The sequence below is a fragment of the Scomber scombrus genome, chromosome 2 (assembly GCF_963691925.1).
Source record: "Scomber scombrus chromosome 2, fScoSco1.1, whole genome shotgun sequence".
Taxonomy (NCBI): Eukaryota; Metazoa; Chordata; class Actinopteri; order Scombriformes; family Scombridae; genus Scomber; species Scomber scombrus.
This window is the reverse complement of record NC_084971.1, coordinates 25199901-25218071: the sequence shown is the minus strand read 5'-3', so window position 1 is coordinate 25218071 and position 18171 is coordinate 25199901. Positions and strand designations below refer to the sequence as shown.

At 37.9% G+C, this 18171-nt stretch overlaps 1 protein-coding gene across 1 annotated transcript; it reads right to left on the bottom strand.

Annotated features, from left to right (window-relative positions):
• Positions 1 to 3302: 3302 nt before the first annotated feature.
• Positions 3303 to 15065, bottom strand: anxa5b (annexin A5b). Its single transcript, XM_062436928.1, has 13 exons — positions 14944 to 15065; positions 14638 to 14684; positions 10387 to 10471; positions 9904 to 9998; positions 8584 to 8697; positions 8109 to 8199; positions 7439 to 7518; positions 7280 to 7330; positions 5443 to 5536; positions 5160 to 5255; positions 5002 to 5060; positions 3880 to 4002; positions 3303 to 3734 (listed from the first exon to the last, which is right to left on the bottom strand). Exons 2-13 carry the CDS (start codon positions 14638 to 14640, stop codon positions 3672 to 3674), a joined length of 954 nt encoding a protein of 317 aa, XP_062292912.1. The 5' UTR covers positions 14641 to 14684; positions 14944 to 15065; the 3' UTR covers positions 3303 to 3671.
• Positions 15066 to 18171: the final 3106 nt, after the last annotated feature.

Genomic DNA, 18171 nt, shown 5'->3' with positions numbered 1-18171 from the left:
ACACGACTCAATGCTCCAGTAAGTACCACAGATCTGACCTACAAAGCTGATCGAACTCATGTCCACCCACAATCTCCCACACCCAAAAACACACAGAGCAGCAAGGGGGAGGAGTTGGAGGTATTGTTCTTTCTGTGGCTTGAGGTGGCCTGACCCCACACCCTACTGTTCAGACCTTGTTATTGGCTGTCTGTTTCTGTGGCAACAATCAAGAGCAAATGCTACCAAGAGAAGAATAACAAAGGATAGTGAAATAGGACCTGAGATGGCCCCTCCTTCAACCACACACACAGTCATATCACTGCCCAGTGACTTTATACGGAGGCCCAAAGTGTCCAAAATGAAATGAAAATATTACTGATCACATGAATGAATTGTATAAAAACATACAAAGATATTAAAAATCAAGTCATTATCATAAAAAGTTATTTCATCATTCTTGTTTTCATAATAACATATCTTTATTGTTATTATTATTATTATTATTATTGTTGTTACTATTATTGAATGGGGATGAAAACATAAAAGATAGAAAAAAGAAAAAGAGCATTTAGTAATAATACATCTTCAACAATAATACAACATTAAACAGAGCGGCTTGTTAGTTGAGTGGTTACCGAACATGCCACATATGGCGCCTTTCCACTATAGCATGGCTCCGCGAAACTGCCGTGACTTCGTTTTATACGCAACACAAAACACATAAACAATGGAGGACATGGAGGCGATGGTGTACTTGCTGCTGCATGTGGCTTTTTGTCACACACAAAGCAAGAAAATTGAGCCATATGGCTGTAACGTTGTTGCCGGTATTTAAAAATGCTGGGTTGGATCGATGTGTGGGACGGCTCATGACTCTTCCAGCGACAACTCTTCTGACCAATCAGTGGCCGGCTGTCTGCTGACGTCACATTTAGTATCGGCACGGCTCGCTTGGAACCTCGGCAGAGCAGGTACTAAAAAAGTACCAGGTACCAGGTACTATCCCTAGTGGAAACGCAAAAAAAACAGAGTCGAGTCGAGCAGAGTCGAGTCGTGATGGAACCGTGTAGTGGAAAAGTGCCAATGATGGCGTTGCCTTGGTTCCAGTAAGAGCCCTTTGATGCACGTCATTCCCCTCTCTCTCTCTCTGTTTTCTATTGGCCTCTATGCCATGTACTTTAAAATAAAGGCAAACAATGCCCAAAAATACATTTGATTAAAAAAAAGAAAAGAAAAAGGTGCAGAGATCCACAGGTTCTATTGATGTAGTGGAGCTCAGGACAGTGGCAGGTTGGGAGTTTGACTGGGGCGGTACACCTGTCAAACAGTAACGCAGGTGTTCTAAGGTGAGCTCAGGGAGGATAGAAACCTCCCGTGGAGCAGAAGGCCAAAAGCTTACTTGATCTTGATTTTCAGTATGAATACAGACCATGAAAGTGGGGCCTCACGATTCTTCTGACTTTTGGGGTTTTAAGGTGTCAGAAATAATACCACAGGGATAACTGGTTTATGGCGGAGAGGATTCACAGTGACGTAGCTTTTTGATCCTTCGATGGACGGACAGAATTGAATTGTGGAGCTAGGCTTCACAAAGTGTGTTTCAAGATTTCTGTCTGGATTTAATGGGCGGGTCTTAAAATCACAGTGCGTTACGTAAACCGGCGGTGTTAACCAATAGCACGGTTACACACCGGAGCATAAACCCGCCCCTGCTGCTGTAGGTATAAATACATTCAGCGCACACTACTACTGCAAGCCAGACTACTACTACAGTCTACAGTTAGCCAGTTATTTCAGTTTGCTGCCGAGCTAGCCGCCGAGTTAGCCACCGAGCTAGCCGCCGAGTTAGCAGCAGAAAGCTCTCAGACCTAGCGTCCATGTTTCTGGTAGAGGTGGTGACTTTGATTGACAGGTGACACTTGGTAGGAGGCGGGGTTTCAGCGGAGTGCGGGCACTCCCACAGCGTTTGGAAGCTGAGAAAAAGGTTGATTTTTACACAACTTTGAAGCCTAATTTCATATATTAACACTTTTCTGTGGTATGTCAAACTCAGAACACTTTAAACTACTTTACACAGACTTTAAGTAGCTAAGCTATGTTTGTAATGATTATGACCTGCTCTTGGTTAGTTGGCGCAATAGCTAACTGGCTTTGCTAAGATTGGTGACTTTGCATTCATAGTAACATTAGCAATCAGGCTACGCTCAATTTTGAGGGGGAAATAGCAAGGCTCAGAGCCATGGCAATAAGGGTTGGCTAACAACATATTTTCTATTACTTGAACAATGCTTTATGTGTTAGCTAATGTTGCTAACACGGATAGCCGCCATAATGTTTGTCATGCTAGCTAATGTCTGCTTGCTGGGCAACGTTAGCGTCGGCTAACTAAAAGGTTTTATCTTTGAACATGAATTCAAAACTATCTTATTTATTTTATTTTTGTGACATTACTGTTATTTCTTGATACACAATATCCTTACTGTGTATGATTGCCATGTTTCAGTAAACTGCCTATGTAAGTATAATTGTTGGTAACACTTCATAACTCAGTTACTCATGTATTGTTTTGTCTTGTCAACATTGGCAACTGATTAAATGGCTCACATTTTTACATCCGTCTGTTTTCAAATTTTAAGAATTACAAATGCCTGGTAATGTTTAGCGTATTAAGTTGTATTAACACATTAATTTGTAGTTTCTGATCATTTTCAGTTACACATAATTAACACTAAATGTGTTAAAATAACACATTTGAGTGTAAATTGCTCACACATTGATTGTGTTGAATTTAAAACGTGTAGTCACTGAGTACACTCGCCACGTGTTAAAATTCAACATAACATTTTTTAACATATCTCTTTTTGCAGTGTACTCATTATGCGGAATACCCCTTTTCCTTCAATTTTTCACATGATCCTAATCCTCGTGTTGTATACTTGTATGCATTATTTGATTGTCATTGGATTACTTTTAATGCATTATTATGCAAACAGGTTAACGCCTTAATCTTTAAAATACTTTGTATAATTTTGGGTAGCTTAAACTGTAATAGTTAATCATTTTATGATAAAAGACCAAAGACCTTAGTTTGCAAATGGAGAGACTAATAGCTTTCAAACAAAATTTAGTGGAGTAGAAGAATAAAATTAGAAAATGCAGAAGGGATGGCATGGATAACATTAAGGTGCTTTAATATTCTCAACTCCAACCTCAACTCTTATTAAAGCTGCTCTGCCTCCCTCTAGTGGTCATAGCAGCTCAATGCAACAGAAATCAACATGACAAGGTTTATACTGAGATACTGAGACACAACAAAGAAGTAAAGATTTACTTCATCAAGTGAAATGTTTATTATTGCATATATTGGTTCTGCAGTACAAAGTGCATACAAAAAAACAATTGTTGTCTTATATCTTGCTATAAATGAATGACAAAACATTAGTGAAGATATTAGTGGACCAAAAGCTATTTTAAATGTTGACTTCTGTTAACAAAATGTTAGCTACCTTTCAAAGACAATTTTGGAATCATAGTTTAAAAAAGGACCTGAGGGGCCGTCTGTCACACACAAGCAAGTTTATGTTTGTGGTGAACTTTATGATAGCTTGTTGTCGTTTCGGCAGGCGTACTTGGCCGGCTTAGAGAAAAAGGCACTTCAGGTGTGGTTCCTATTGCGCTTCTTGCCATGGTTACGCATCATCTCCTCCACAGAGCAGCAGTAAAGCTTTACGGTAGTCGCCACCGGTATCTCCCTGTAAAAAAACAACACACAAAATGTATGAAAAAGGGAAAAAAAACTTCATAGATGGATGGAAACTGGTATAAGTGTGTTTGTGTGTATGTGTTTAGCATAGTGTATTCATTCATTAGTGTGTGTGTGTGTGTGTGTGTGTGTACCTTGACCATGGAGTACAGAGAGCAGGCAAACAGCCTCCTGAAATCAGTTCTGATGTCCAACATGTCCACCTCACTACGAGTCACCATCACCCTGATCAAGGTTTCATCATCAGTTCCTGCACCCTGAAACAAACACACATAAAAACACACAATGAGCATAAACACCATAAACATATGACATACATTTAACAGCAGCGTCACATTTTCTGACAAGCACTGATTTCTTACAGGGAATATCTTATGGTGACATATAGGCCATATTGAAACTAAAAGGCAGAAGAGCTGCACCATTCTCTACTTGTTGTTACTTTAAATACAGAAAGTCAATTTTATTTACACAGCCCCTCAAATATCCCTAAAGGGGTTTTACAATGTGTACAACCAAAACGACATCCTCTATTCTCAGACCTTCAAATCACATATAGAAAAATTCTCAAAACAAACCTGATTTCCTGATAAATCCCAATTTGCATTAAAATACATTAGATAAATGCCTGGTCAGTAAGAACAAAATTCTCATATTAGTAATGTTTCTATTTTTTTTCTGTGTGAAGTATGTTTTTCCCATATGACCACACACTAAAATACACTATATGGTTTACAGTAATGATTTACTTCTGTATGGAATATACATTTTAATTGCGAGGTTTTTTGTTGTATTATTGTGTTTCATGTAATTTATTGGTATGACCAAAAAAATCATTCATTCGTTCATGAAGTCATGAACAATCACATGTATCATCTTATCAACTTTTATATATTAATGTAAGTACTACAGTAGTTTTTAAGAAAATACCTTATTTCAGATTATTATAGATTCCTTTTTTTTTTTTTAAATCCTCATCGACAGAAACTAATCAATCGTTCACTGGTTCATGACCTTACTTTCTTTTATTAAAAAGGTATTAGTATTATCAAATTAAACATAAAATTAAATATTATAATGGCCTTCTGTCTACAGGCTGAAAATTCTGGATCATACATTCATGGTTTTATAATTACAGGTAGGAATTTTTCTATCAATGGCAGAATTTTTGCCTGCACATAATGTGTCTTTACAACTGGTTCAAAATGTTAAAACATGTCACTATGTCCTCTCTAAATTGACAGATGTTGTCCTACCTTCATTGCATAGTACAGAGACTCAGCAAAATAGGTTGGGACGCTCCTGGCACACTTCACTATAGAAGAAAAATGAAAAAGAGAGGATCATGATTGAAAAATTGTAATTATAAGTAATTAAAAGTCAGCAGCAATTTCTGTGTTGTGTTGTTTCATACCCACGGCAAGAAGCAGGTCTCTCAGGCCTCCAGATGTTTCCCTCTTTATGCTCTCCTCCATCTCAAAGCCAGACAACTTCATGTAGGCGTCAAACACTGAAACACATACAATCAGAATTAGTGTTTGTGAAACTGCAAAACAATTACAGGAAATTTCCAACACACACACACACACACACACACACACACACACACACACACACACACACACACACACACACACACACACACACACACACACACACACACAAACTCACACACTCACACACACACACACACACACCTTTCCTAAGATGTTCTGGGCTCCGGTTTCCCAAGATGGTGACAAACGTTTGTTCATCAGTGCCGAACTTCTGCTCTCCTGCCTTGAAGAGGACCTGCAACAACAAACACAAAACTGATCAGGTGTGGTTTGATCTTCAAAATCATAAAAGCAAACAAGTTCAACAAAAGTTTTTTATATTTAAAAAGGTCCAGTATGTACTTATACAACATAAAGTGAGACTCAAATGTCCCTGCTCTAGTTTGGATTGTCTTCTTTCACACTATACTCAATACTCGACGTTTTAGAGCCTCATCAACACAAAGCAGACCAGCACTATAAATAGAAAATGCAGCTGATTAGGTGACAGTAAAGTCTCGTCAGTACTGGAGGTGGATTGTGTTCATGCATCGATTATTGTAGATCAGAAAACATAACTCTGGTAAAGTAATATATAAAAAATACTTTTATTTTCTTTAAACATGTTTTAGTCACTCCCACCAATAGAGGGCATCATTGCATCATAACACATTAGCTGCACCTCTCTCTCTCTCTCTCTCTCTCTCTCTCTCTCTCTCTCTCTCTCTCTCTCTCTCTCTCTCTCTCTCTCTCTCTCTCTCTCTCTCTCTCTCTCTCTCTCTCTCTCTCTCTCTCTCTCTCTCTCTCTCTCTCTCTCTCTCTCTCTCTCTCTCTCTCTCTCTCTCTCTCTCTCTCTCTCTCCTATACTACTCCTATAAACACACCAATATACATACCCCAAAAGAAGAAGTAAAAACTTATGTAAAGTAAAAATGTAATCCTACCCCTTCTCCATTAGCCATTAATTAATAGTATTTCTCTATATATTAACTTCTTTTTTTCCATCATTTTTTTCTTATATATACATGCATTCAAACATTTATACACACACATCATTTTTGTTTTGGTCTTGATCATGAGAAAGAAAGAGAGACTAATTTCCCCAATGACTGTCATCTTAGTGAATCATATAATGCTACCATAAGCATGCTGTTTTTTGTGTAAGAGATGGATTTTTTTGACAAGATCACAGATATATGCAAGTTTTTACAAACTTGTGGGTAATCTAGCAGTCTAGCTTACAATTGAAAACTCTGTAAAACGTGATTCTGAATAATTTGAAAATAATTTTACACTACTGTGTAATTGCAAGTTTTGCCAATTACACAGTTGTAGAGAACACAGTAGTAGAGTAGTACAGATACTGACTCTTGTACTGTGGATGTCAACATTAGATTTTCATAAGCTGCAGTCAACAACCTGATGTGTTATGTGGCAGTGGGACAGCCATCTTCAAGCTCCAGCTTTGCGGCGTGTGTTATCAGGGACCGTCTATTAATCAGTGTCTACTAGTAAAGTGTGTAGCAGCATCTGCACACCTCAGCACACAGTGGGGACCACCAAAACAAACTGAAGGGGACAAGGATAAAGCAGAGGGCCCACCCACAGAGGAGCAGGTTGTGATGCACAACCAGTTCTTCACAGTTTTGCTGCTGCTGTTTTAAACAGCGTACGTGACCCTTGGTATTGTTGTGTGTCAAGAAAGACTTTAAGAACAGGACACATTAAGTTTGACACACACACACACACACACACACACACACACACACACACACACACACACACACACACACACACACACACACACACACACACACACACACACACACACACACACACACACACACACACACACACACACACACACACACACACACACACACACACACACATTTCAAAGCAAACATGTGATAGTCACATCCAAAAATGAAGAGACAAAGATTTCATTGATGCTGTTGAGCAGAAATATTTACTCATCTGCAATAAACTGCTGACTCACCTGAGCATCAGCCTCTATATTTCCCTCCTGGATCCCCTTCTGCCTGTTAGCCTGAGGAGACAAAACATCTCTGTTAGAGGAGAGGAGAGGAGAGGAGAGGAGAGGAGAGGAGAGGAGAGAGAAGAGTAGAGGAGAGAGTGGCGGAGAAGAGAGATTCACCTGGAGCAGAATAACCAGAAGTCTCTTGAAGTGACCTGAGGTGTCACCAGAAATATCCTCCTCCAAGTCATCATCGTACTCTGAGGGACACATGAAACACAAAAGTTAAAGTTTTGCCTTTTATTTCAGTCCTGATCTTGCAAAGAAGCACAATGGTCTTTGACATTTGTTTGTGTTAAATCTGTTTCACATGTTTAATAACATTTTGTTTTACAATGATTTTTTTAACACCAAATGGAAAGCAATTGAATACCTGTTTAAAAATGTCACTGTCCAAAGTATGGACAGACTGTACCCGTACAATCAGCAGAAAATTGATTAATCAATGAAAAGTTTATCTAAGTTTCAGCAGAAATCGATCCTTGATCATTATGAGACAATTTAAATTAAAGAGTACGGTAAAGAACTGCTCTATGTGTAAAGTGCCTTGAGATGACTTTTGTTGTGATTTGGAGTTGTATAAATAAAAATTGATTGATTGATTGATTGAGATAGCTAACATGAACACCAACATTACTCATGATAAATCAAACTGCATGTAAACAAAGAAAAAACACAAATTAAACATTTTCTTAGGCAAGTGAGTTTATTATTCATTAGTGTGTGTGTGTGTGTGTGTGTGTGTGTGTGTGTGTGTGTGTGTGTGTGTGTGTGTGTGTGTGTGTGTTACCCTTTCTATAAGCAGCGGAGATGTCCTTCACCTGCTGGGGAGTTCTAGAGGCCAGAATCTCCACCAGGACCTTCTCGTCTGTTCCTGCCCCCTACAGGTCAAAAAACAGCAATATCACAGAGCTGATATTAAAGATCCCCTCCATGTTTAAAGAAGTGCATTAAATACTCTACTTTTAATAATAATTTGTGTATAATAGTTTTTCCACAAAAAAGTTAAAAGATCTCGTTACAATCTCCTCCCACCTCTGCAGAATTCATGAATAATATAAAACCTTCTTCCTATAACAGATGAATGAAAAGAGCCTTCTGCACAAACATCGTTCTGTATAATGACGAAACAAGATGGAAAACACATTTTTGACTAAAGAGGGACTTTAAGTTTCCTGCTGCTAGTGTGCCTGTCTGTAGAAAATCAGTCTAAATTACATGCATTTTTTTTTACCAATTTCACATCTACTAACTGCAGCACCTACCTTGATGGCATTGCGGAGGGATGTGACGTCGTAAGCGAGGGGTGAGGTCATCAGAGCCACGATCAGAGTCTCAAATTTACCACCCAGCTCTCCCTTCAGGTCGCTGATCAGATCCTGACATGGAGACAGAGCATGTACTTTAATTAGTTCTGGTGTAGCATAAATCCTGCGTGTGACTGCACTGCCGATACGGATTTAATGGTTGTTGTGTGTGGCCGAATTATTTAGCGATGGTTAACCCCATCGTGTTGGGATTTTCTGGTGATATTTTTTGTCCTGACTGTCACAGTCTGACTCTGTCAAGATAGAGCTTTGATGTTGTGTGTGGTCATTAGGTTTAAAGGCCTCAGTGTGCTTTAAATGAAACGCCTGTCGTATCCTCTAACCCTGCTTTCTGACGGGAAGCTGGATGTTGGGGAGAGCTTTGTCCAATAAAATTTTGTTGGAAAAATGTATACCTATTTCATTCAGAGTAAGTTTGAAAGTTGAGAGTTGTCAGGAATTAAGCATCTCTTAAGCTTTTTTTCATTCCTTGCACTACTCATGTCACTTTTAACAACTCATGGTTTCTGCGAGATGGATTATGGAAACTGTATTTTCTTCTAGCATGAATCTGTGCAGGAAGCTGGCAGCTCTGAACCCTCTTAATGTGAAATCCACTAAAGCATGAGTACTTATGAAGGAGAAAAAGGTCTGGTGAACAGATGGAAGAATGAACTCAATCTACTAAACCAATGACAAACAGAAATACCCTGAAACGTATTACTTTATTAGACTTTTCCCACTTGAATGGGACCCTCTCATTATAATTCCCAATTAAGCATGTTTTTTATTATATTATTTTTTTAAATTATTTTTCCTCTTTAATACTGTTCAACATGAATGTTTGTTCATAATGTATCATTGAAACATATCATAAAGGTTTGCACATGCAGTGTGAGTGACTTTCATTTCTATAATTTTTTTATTAGGACAAGAACATGTGCATAAATTAGATTAAATGTACTTAGAAATTAAGATCCATCAGTGGAGTTAAAGCCATGTTTTTGTACATCCTTTCTGATGTCTCACAGTGACTAATTATATCTAACTATAATTTAATGTATCAAGACTGCAAAGACACTAAATTCTTGAAAGGAGAAATCATAGATACAGCCAGGAAGAAGCTTTGACCGCAACTCCTTCAAGTAAAGCCATTTTTAACATTTTTGCTGTAGAGTTTTTGTGTGGTTCATCTGAACCGTACTGAGGCCTTTAAACAAGAGCTCTCATTATGTGTGTGGTGAGGTGATTTGAAAGCTGTTAATGAGCCAGTCCAACCTTTCCAAACTGGGTCTTGTAGGCAGACTTGATCTCCTGCCTCTGGCCGTTGCTTCGAGCCGTCAACAGCTGCAGGATGGCATCCTCATCCGTCCCTATGGCAACAAGCAGCACAGTCACTCAACAGAACCACAAGTGTTTGTTTATAACTGTCCTCACGTTAAAGACATATCATATAACAATGAGTATGCTCTGTCTAGTTGGGCTCCTGATTACAAATATTGCACCCACATGATTACAGCCGTCAGTCACAGTCAGTGTGTGTTTGCTCACAGTGACGTGTCTCGAGTTTCACCTCTGGTCTCATGTTTATGACTCATGCTGTCGGGGTGGAGCTCCGCACAGACAGCTGTGATTACCGCGGTAATAACTCAGAGAAGAACTTCCAAAATAAGCTCTCTCACTGGTTTGATGAAGGAGTACTACACACTGACACGCCTTCCTTCAACATATCAAATGACAGCAGACACACAAGCATCTCACCGAGCCCTTTCATGGCTTTGTACAGGACCTCAGCATCCGCACTGGCGTTGAAGTTTCCACTGGCTTTCACGGTTCCCCTGCCGGCCTGTAAAGACAAAGATGTGACAAAAGGAGGATTATCCTGCTGCAGATCCTTATGTTACAGGTTACTGTGAGCACAGCAATGTGTTTATGCATGTTTCATCATTTTCTGCCGATACAAGTAGGCTGCAACTAACAATTATTTTCATTATATACAACTATTGATTATTTTAATTGTTCAGTCTATGAATCATCAGAAAAGTGCAAACACATTTTTGCAATTTTCCATAGTCTAGGAGTCAGATTTTCAATTGAAATAAAACAAAATAAAAATACAGAACTATATATAAAATATAAAATATAATAATAAAAATGTAAAACAGAGACAAGCAGCAAATCTTTACATTTGATAAGGTAGAACCACATAATCTTTGGTATATGCTAAAAATGCCCTAAAAAAATGAACCCATGATTATAATGTAATTCAGATGTCTTGAATCATGCAATGTGTGTTCCCATTTTTACATGACTGTTTTTGATACTTGATACTTCCTGTTTCATTGGATAACTGAAATTAGCAGAAAGAGAAGTTCGACTCAGGTGTGCGAGAAGGTCAGAGACAGGTCAGGGTGGAGAACTTCTGCTTGTCTACTGATTATGGGAACTGAGGAACCGTTATGTGCTACCTATGTCTACCAGTGGTTAGAGGGGGCTGGGACCGCCCAAGGAGCATAAAACCTCTCTGACAACGCTCCACGAGGAGCCTCTTCTATTGTAACTCTGTCTGTTGCATTGGTAAATGCTCCGTTTGTACAAGCTAAATAAATTCAACTTAAACTTTGTTATTTCGAATCCAGTCTCCTTTATTAAGGGTAAAACATTTAATTCTTATTAATTTTTCTGTGCATTGACTTTTTTTTGATGAATCGTCTAATCATTTTGGCTCTGGGAACAAGTTTGTGCATCAGAAGAGAAACTTTCTGCACTGTATTAATATTGAAATGCATGCGTCTGCTTTTATCAGATATTAAGAAAAGGCTACAACATTGCAGATCATAATCTGTAGATTCGTGCTTAAATAAATGAGTTATCTCAGATTCCTTATGTGCATAATTTCATCATATTTTTGCAGATCATACTTTGTCAATCTACTTTCATGCTTACATAAATAGCATATCTTAGATTGGTTATGCACATAACTTCATCTCACCCCTTTACACTTTTATAAAATCACAGAATGTACTGAATCAATCTTTATAGTCATGCTTACATAAGTACTGTATTAAACAAAATATTCCAGATTCATGATGTGCATACACTCACTGAATAACTCCCTTTTAAAATGCATTTAATGAACTTAATGACTTCCAGACTTGCAGCTCCCTGACATACATGCAGATGTGCACTATACCACTAAATTCACAGGCTCCCATTTCATAAACAGCATGTCCCTCACTTCATTTCTTAGTCTGGTTCCAGATTTCTGAATTTCCATCTCAGATTTGTTCAGTGATTCAAATATGATGGATGAAGTGAGACGAAATGGTGATTCGGTTTGCTTGTCAAGCTAATCATTTCTCTCAATGTGGAAAAAAATGTTTGAGAGCAGCAAACTGAAGACAGTAAGAATGTGATAAGGCTGCAGAAACATTAACTTAAAGATCAATTTTAGTGAAAGTGCTGCAACAATGCTGCACTCATTCCAGACAATCCCTCAAATTGTGACACATTAACAATAGAATAGCTAAGAGGTGGCCTCTTATTTCAGGAGAGAAATGTTTAGAGCGGAAAACCACGGGAATGTCTCTGGAATTCTGACCCTGAAAAAAAATAAGGTGGAACATTTAAACACAACTCGCCATTCACAACAAGGATTCAGTCTGTTTTCTGCAGGAAAGACTGCTAAAATGTTTCTCATAAACACACTCAGCCCCACAAGATAAACAAAATCGAATCAATCTGTAGACGAATGTTTGCGCACAACAACCCCTAAACAATGTCGATAATTTCCACTGGAATGCTGGACAGAGACTGAGAGCGTATAGAGAGAGATAAGTTGAGTCTTACAGAGCGAGTTCAGACATGAGTTGAGGCGGGGGTGAGGGTGAGGGGTGTTCTTTTGACAGGTAGATAAACAGAAGCTGTCACGGCAGGTAAAGCAGAGGGACAGTGACACCACACAGGTCTTATCAATCGCCTCCTACATTTATGGACGGAGGTTGCCATGGCTACCGTCAACAATCCACCTACTGTTGCCTTGCTTCTGCGAGACAAAGTCCAAACCATGTTGTAATGTTAAATGATGTATTTTATGATTATGTGTGGTGGTGATGTGGTTATCATTGAGCCATTACTTACTTGCACTGTTAGTATTGCTGAGCTTAGATGTGAATATAACTAAGAATAAGGCCACAATTATTCAATATTTTTCTTATTGTCCACAAATCCCATGTAAAGACCAAAACTAACAATGTGTAAATCATTTTTTTCTCCTATATTATATCTTTTCTGATGTGTCTCTGGTCCTCTGTATTTATATATAAGACCTGAACTGCAGTTTAGATTTCATAGTTTACATTTAATCGTTTTTTTAAAAGTTGGATATACTGTACATATTCTTAGACTCAATGTCCTTAACTTTAACATTTCCAGGGTAACAAAATCAATAAAATAGATACACTGATAGTGGGATTTCAGTCAAGTAGGAAACATCTTTAGTCAAGAAGTTAAACAATCAAGGTAATTGAAATATTTTGAAGAAAATCCCACATTTGACAGTATTTATAGATTTGTATATGTCTTGAAACATGTCTGGAGGGACTCTTTGAATGTATAAATACGCAAAATGTTACAGTTTTCTTTATCAGATAAGATAATATAGCTTTTAAACCACTGTGCAGAGAAACTGGGACATTCAGCTGTTTTTAAATGGATGAAAGAAATGTATACAAAGGGAAGTACTGCATTAATTACTTCTGAAAAAAACATCCAAATTAATTGAATTTTAAACACAATTTTCCTGTGTGCAGCCCTGGCCCAAAGCCCAATTTTTCCTACTGAAGACATAAATCTTAAAAATGAGTCACAAATACTTGATTTCATTTTAAAATAGGCGATGTAATGTCCTGAACAGGTGGGTGCTATAGTACTTAATCATATACTGTAGGAGTAAATGGTGCAATTGTTTGGGACTAATTTCAGCCACAAATTAATGCCAACATAACATGGGATTGAGTTTTTACAGCTCCTGGTCTGTTTGCAGTGCTCTGAAGCATGTCATAGTACACGGTGTGGCTCATTGATGTGTTTTTAATAACAATGGAGTTCTATGGAAAAAGCAACATCAGGCTTTGGCTACATATCTGGATCAATTCATTGTTAGTTCTGCTGCCTTCACTGGATTTGCTGACAGTAAGGACAAAAAGAAAGAACTGACTTTCTTTGGCAATTCATACAAGGGGAAGTTTGCTTTATTACCCAACATTTATTACTCAACAGTAAACTGTGTTCAGAGCACAGCAGCGAAACATCTCCACAAATGATTATTATCATTAATCACATTTATATGATGGTAATGTTTTTACTCCACCCTGACTTGGAAAGACAAAACTGATTCCCCTTTAAGAGAGGGAGGGGAGGGTGGCATTAAATCCCAAGCTAGACGTGGAAATGGGTGTATTAAAACACAGAGAGAGGTGGAGAGACGCTGAGACCCACCCGAGTGGAATAGAGCCCACATGACTCATACACTAAACTTCCAACTTCCCAAATGAAACCTCTCTCCAGTCCCGGGAGCATGCGCACTGAGCACACACACACCCATACATGCACCCAAACTTAACAAACTGGAAAGTTTTAGTAGTAAAAATGTTACACTGACCAACTGTGTGCCAAAATACTCTCCATTATAGCAACAATGTACTTATGAGTTGTGTGTAAATGGCTGCAGAGCCCATTCTTTGATTTATAAGTCTATGAACATTTTACTCAATTTTTCCTATCAGCCAGACATATCTTTACATTATATAATATGGGATAGAGTGGGCGTCGTCTTGGAGAGTTCAGAGACTAAAAACTAGTATGAGTCATACATTTGCATAAATAACGGACACTGACTTAGGAATGAATTCATCCAGCGCAGAAAGAAAGAAGAAACTTACAATGTTTCTTTAGTTTAACGGATGGAGGAAAAAGTGGAAAAAGTGAAATGTCTAAATGAAAATGACTCACCATTTTGATAGTCTTGGGTGAGTTTTTCCACGACAGGAAAGTTGTGTCTGTTAAAGGAAGAAAAATGTTAGTTAGCAACTAAACAAGACAAATATTAAACTCTCTCTGACAGAAACGGAACTCTCTCTGAGGAGCGAATGTACTTGATGTACTGATGGTTTCATGTTATCCAGTACAGTCTGCAGCTGACACACAGACAGGGGACTAACATGGCTCTTTGTCCTCCACAGGTGGACCCCGGCTGTCCCCCTTCACCTGGCACAGATGGTGCTGAACTCGTGAATTTGATTAAATTAATTTAATTACCTGGAAGTTAAAGTGGCGGAGCTGCAGCTGTCAGACGAGGATCGGTAAGCAGACAGAGGGATCCAGCAGGCAGAGAGGAGGAAGAGAAGGAAAACGGAGGGCAGGAACTCACTAGTATAAACTCTCCGCTGCGCGTGATTGTGTGGGTGTACGCGCTTGGTTGGGCCACACCCAGGTGCGTACAAATCTGTCACGAGCCTGCTCCTGAAACACAGTTGCCGGTTTGTAGCAAGTGCGGCTTCAAACAGGGAGTGACAGTAAAAAGTGGAAATGTTATGAAAAGTTATTTTTTCATATTACAGCAGATGTTTATCAGTATGTGATATCAAACTGTGGAGAGCAGTGGTTTTAAAAGTGGGGTCTGTGGAGCCACAGGGGTCCTTAAGGGTCCATGTGTTTTCACTATAATTTAATTCATGAGTAACACAATGACAGAATGTATGACTAGTTTGGTCATGGGTTTCATACACATCTAGAAGCAAAGGTCAGTGGTCTAATTTTTATCAGTTATGTGGTCCTGGACATGGGTTTATGGAATTTTTCAGCTCAAGAAAATGTATACATGAAGAATCACATGAAGTTCACATTAAAGTAGCTTTTCTTAGTTGGTTGTAAATCATCTTTTTTTCTCATGTGACTTGTAAATAATAGTTGTTAAGTAACTGGAATTGACAAATCACTTATTTATATTGTTAGATATGTGAAAAAGGAGAACATACCTATTTATTTATTTATTTTCTTCTCTCTGCTCCTTTTCAGTGATGGAACGTGAACAATACAATGAATTGTATTTTGTTCATGAATCACATCTTTATCTTGAACAGTGCATCAACAGGAGTGGAACAGATTAATGAAATTAAATGAAATATTGCATATTTCATTATGACAGGCTTCATCCTTTCAGCTATGAGCAGAAGTCCTACCACTTTGTACACAAACAGCGAGTTTATCTGAGTTTATTTGCTGAAAACGGCAGCCTGCTGCTAATGGAAACAAATGGTATAAAACCAAAACAATGAGCTTAAAGATGCAAGAAGGGAAGAGAATGAGAGAAGGCCGGCTCATCATAATGACAGAACCTTTTCACATTGCACAACAGTAGTCATTTGATCCATTGCTAATAAAATATTCATTAGTGCAGCTTTACAGTCCATACATCAAAGCACACAGCTGACAGTCAACAGGACAGTCTGTTTAAATTTTGTTCACACCCACAACTTAGTTTAATACAGCTCCCACAGTGTAAATATGTGTACTCTGATACACTATGTGTGTCAGATTGTGTGTGAGCATTAAATTAGGAATGATAATCATTTAAGTAGCCTATACAGTGAAGCGAGAGAAAGATGAACTGAGAGAAACTGTGTACTTCTTGTGGCTTTAACTGCCAGAAATACTTGCCTGGGTTAAGGGTGGAGTTATTAATGAAGCAGCTCCAAAGCAGAGTTTTCACAGTTACGAGACACTGGGAACCAAACAGAATAATTTCAAACATTTACTTTTAAAACACAGGCTTACTTATCTGACTGGAGTTACTGTGACCTAAGGCCAACCAGTGTCTAAAAACAAAGGTCAAACTGCACCACCGATGCAATAATCTGTAGTTAACACCAGGGGGCGTCCCACAAAACTAGGATGTAGATTTCCTGAAGTGATGTGTGATTGCTGCAATCTGATGAGTCTGCCAGCTGCTGCTGCTCTAGTGGTTATTTCTTTTAATATCGTAGCACCACCTACGGGTAAAGTTGTACAAGGGTCACATGTGTCACAATCTGCAGCAAATGAGTAAAGTGCACATCTGTTTTCATCACAGTTTGAATTGTTTGAATGTTCCTATGACACATGATTAAAAAGACACACAATGGGGTCTATTGTATAAAATGTCCAGAATAGCAATGCTGCAGATAAATAATTTATACTAGCTGAACAAATTACATGCATGGTTAGAAATACATCAAAGTGTAAATGGGGCAAATGGTGTGGTCTTTGTCACAATTATACAACAATATACCATGTACAATCATTAAATTTGCCATTGATCAGAAAAAATGACACAGGTCTGAATACTAGACCCCTACAGTGAAGGGATCTGGGGGATCTGTTTTTGCTGATCACAAAACTAAATTCTCTAAGAATTACCTGAGCCTGTAGGCCAGAAACCTTTCAAAGTTACAAAACTGCAGCAGTGGAAAAGGTCCAAAAAACATGCAGAATGTGTAATAATGAATAGCTGAATAATAAAGAGCAAACAGGACTAAAGGTCAAATTTGGCAACTGCAGTATTTTTAGTTCAGATGATGTGAAGGCAAAAAATAAGCATGTGCTGCCTGGATTTACAAAACATATTTTATCAGATTGTTAACATTGTTTTAAATATTTCTCTTCATTATAAACAAAACAATGCAACACTTCACGAACACTAATATTTCACATCAGTGTACTGTACAATAAACTATATATCAGGATAGGTCATTCTGAAGGGCCTTAAATTAAAGACTTTATCCTATATGATGAAACTACAACATGTATTAATATCTAAAGTTAATATATTACAGGGGAAATATCAGCAATAATACAATAAAGAGAATGGAGAATAAAGTGTGTGTGCTGCACCTGCAGTATTGTTTTTGTAATGAATGCCGTTTCACTCTGCTGCCTTCAGCGATGGCATGCAAGGAATCTTCATGCCACGCAAATACAAAACACAGAGTAAACTGAACTGAAAGCCAAGAGATCAATTCGAACAAAGAGACTAATCACAGAGTGAAAGATAGGGACAAAATGTGGGTTCAGTTATCATAAAATACACATATAGCTTTTATACAATTAGTCTAATTCAACAAATACAACATAAGTAAACTTCATGTTATGATATAAATACATATTTAACTATTCATCTAACACAATTTTTTAGCTTTGATTGAATTTTACTAGAAAACACAAAAACCGGAACTGAAATCAGAACTGAGAACTGAGAGGAAATCCTAATGTAGTTAAGAAAACTGAGCATACTTAAATAAAATGAAGTTAGGATAATAAGAGCACATTATAAATCACATCAGTAATCTAATTTAATTGGCATTTGATGTGGTCAAAAGTGTAAGATCATGATAACAATGTGCATCTACACAGATCAGTTGTAAATGAAGATAAAAACCCTCCTCTGAAAATTTTCACCCTACTTTTGAAACATAATGATACTATATAGATTGAATATTTATGATACAG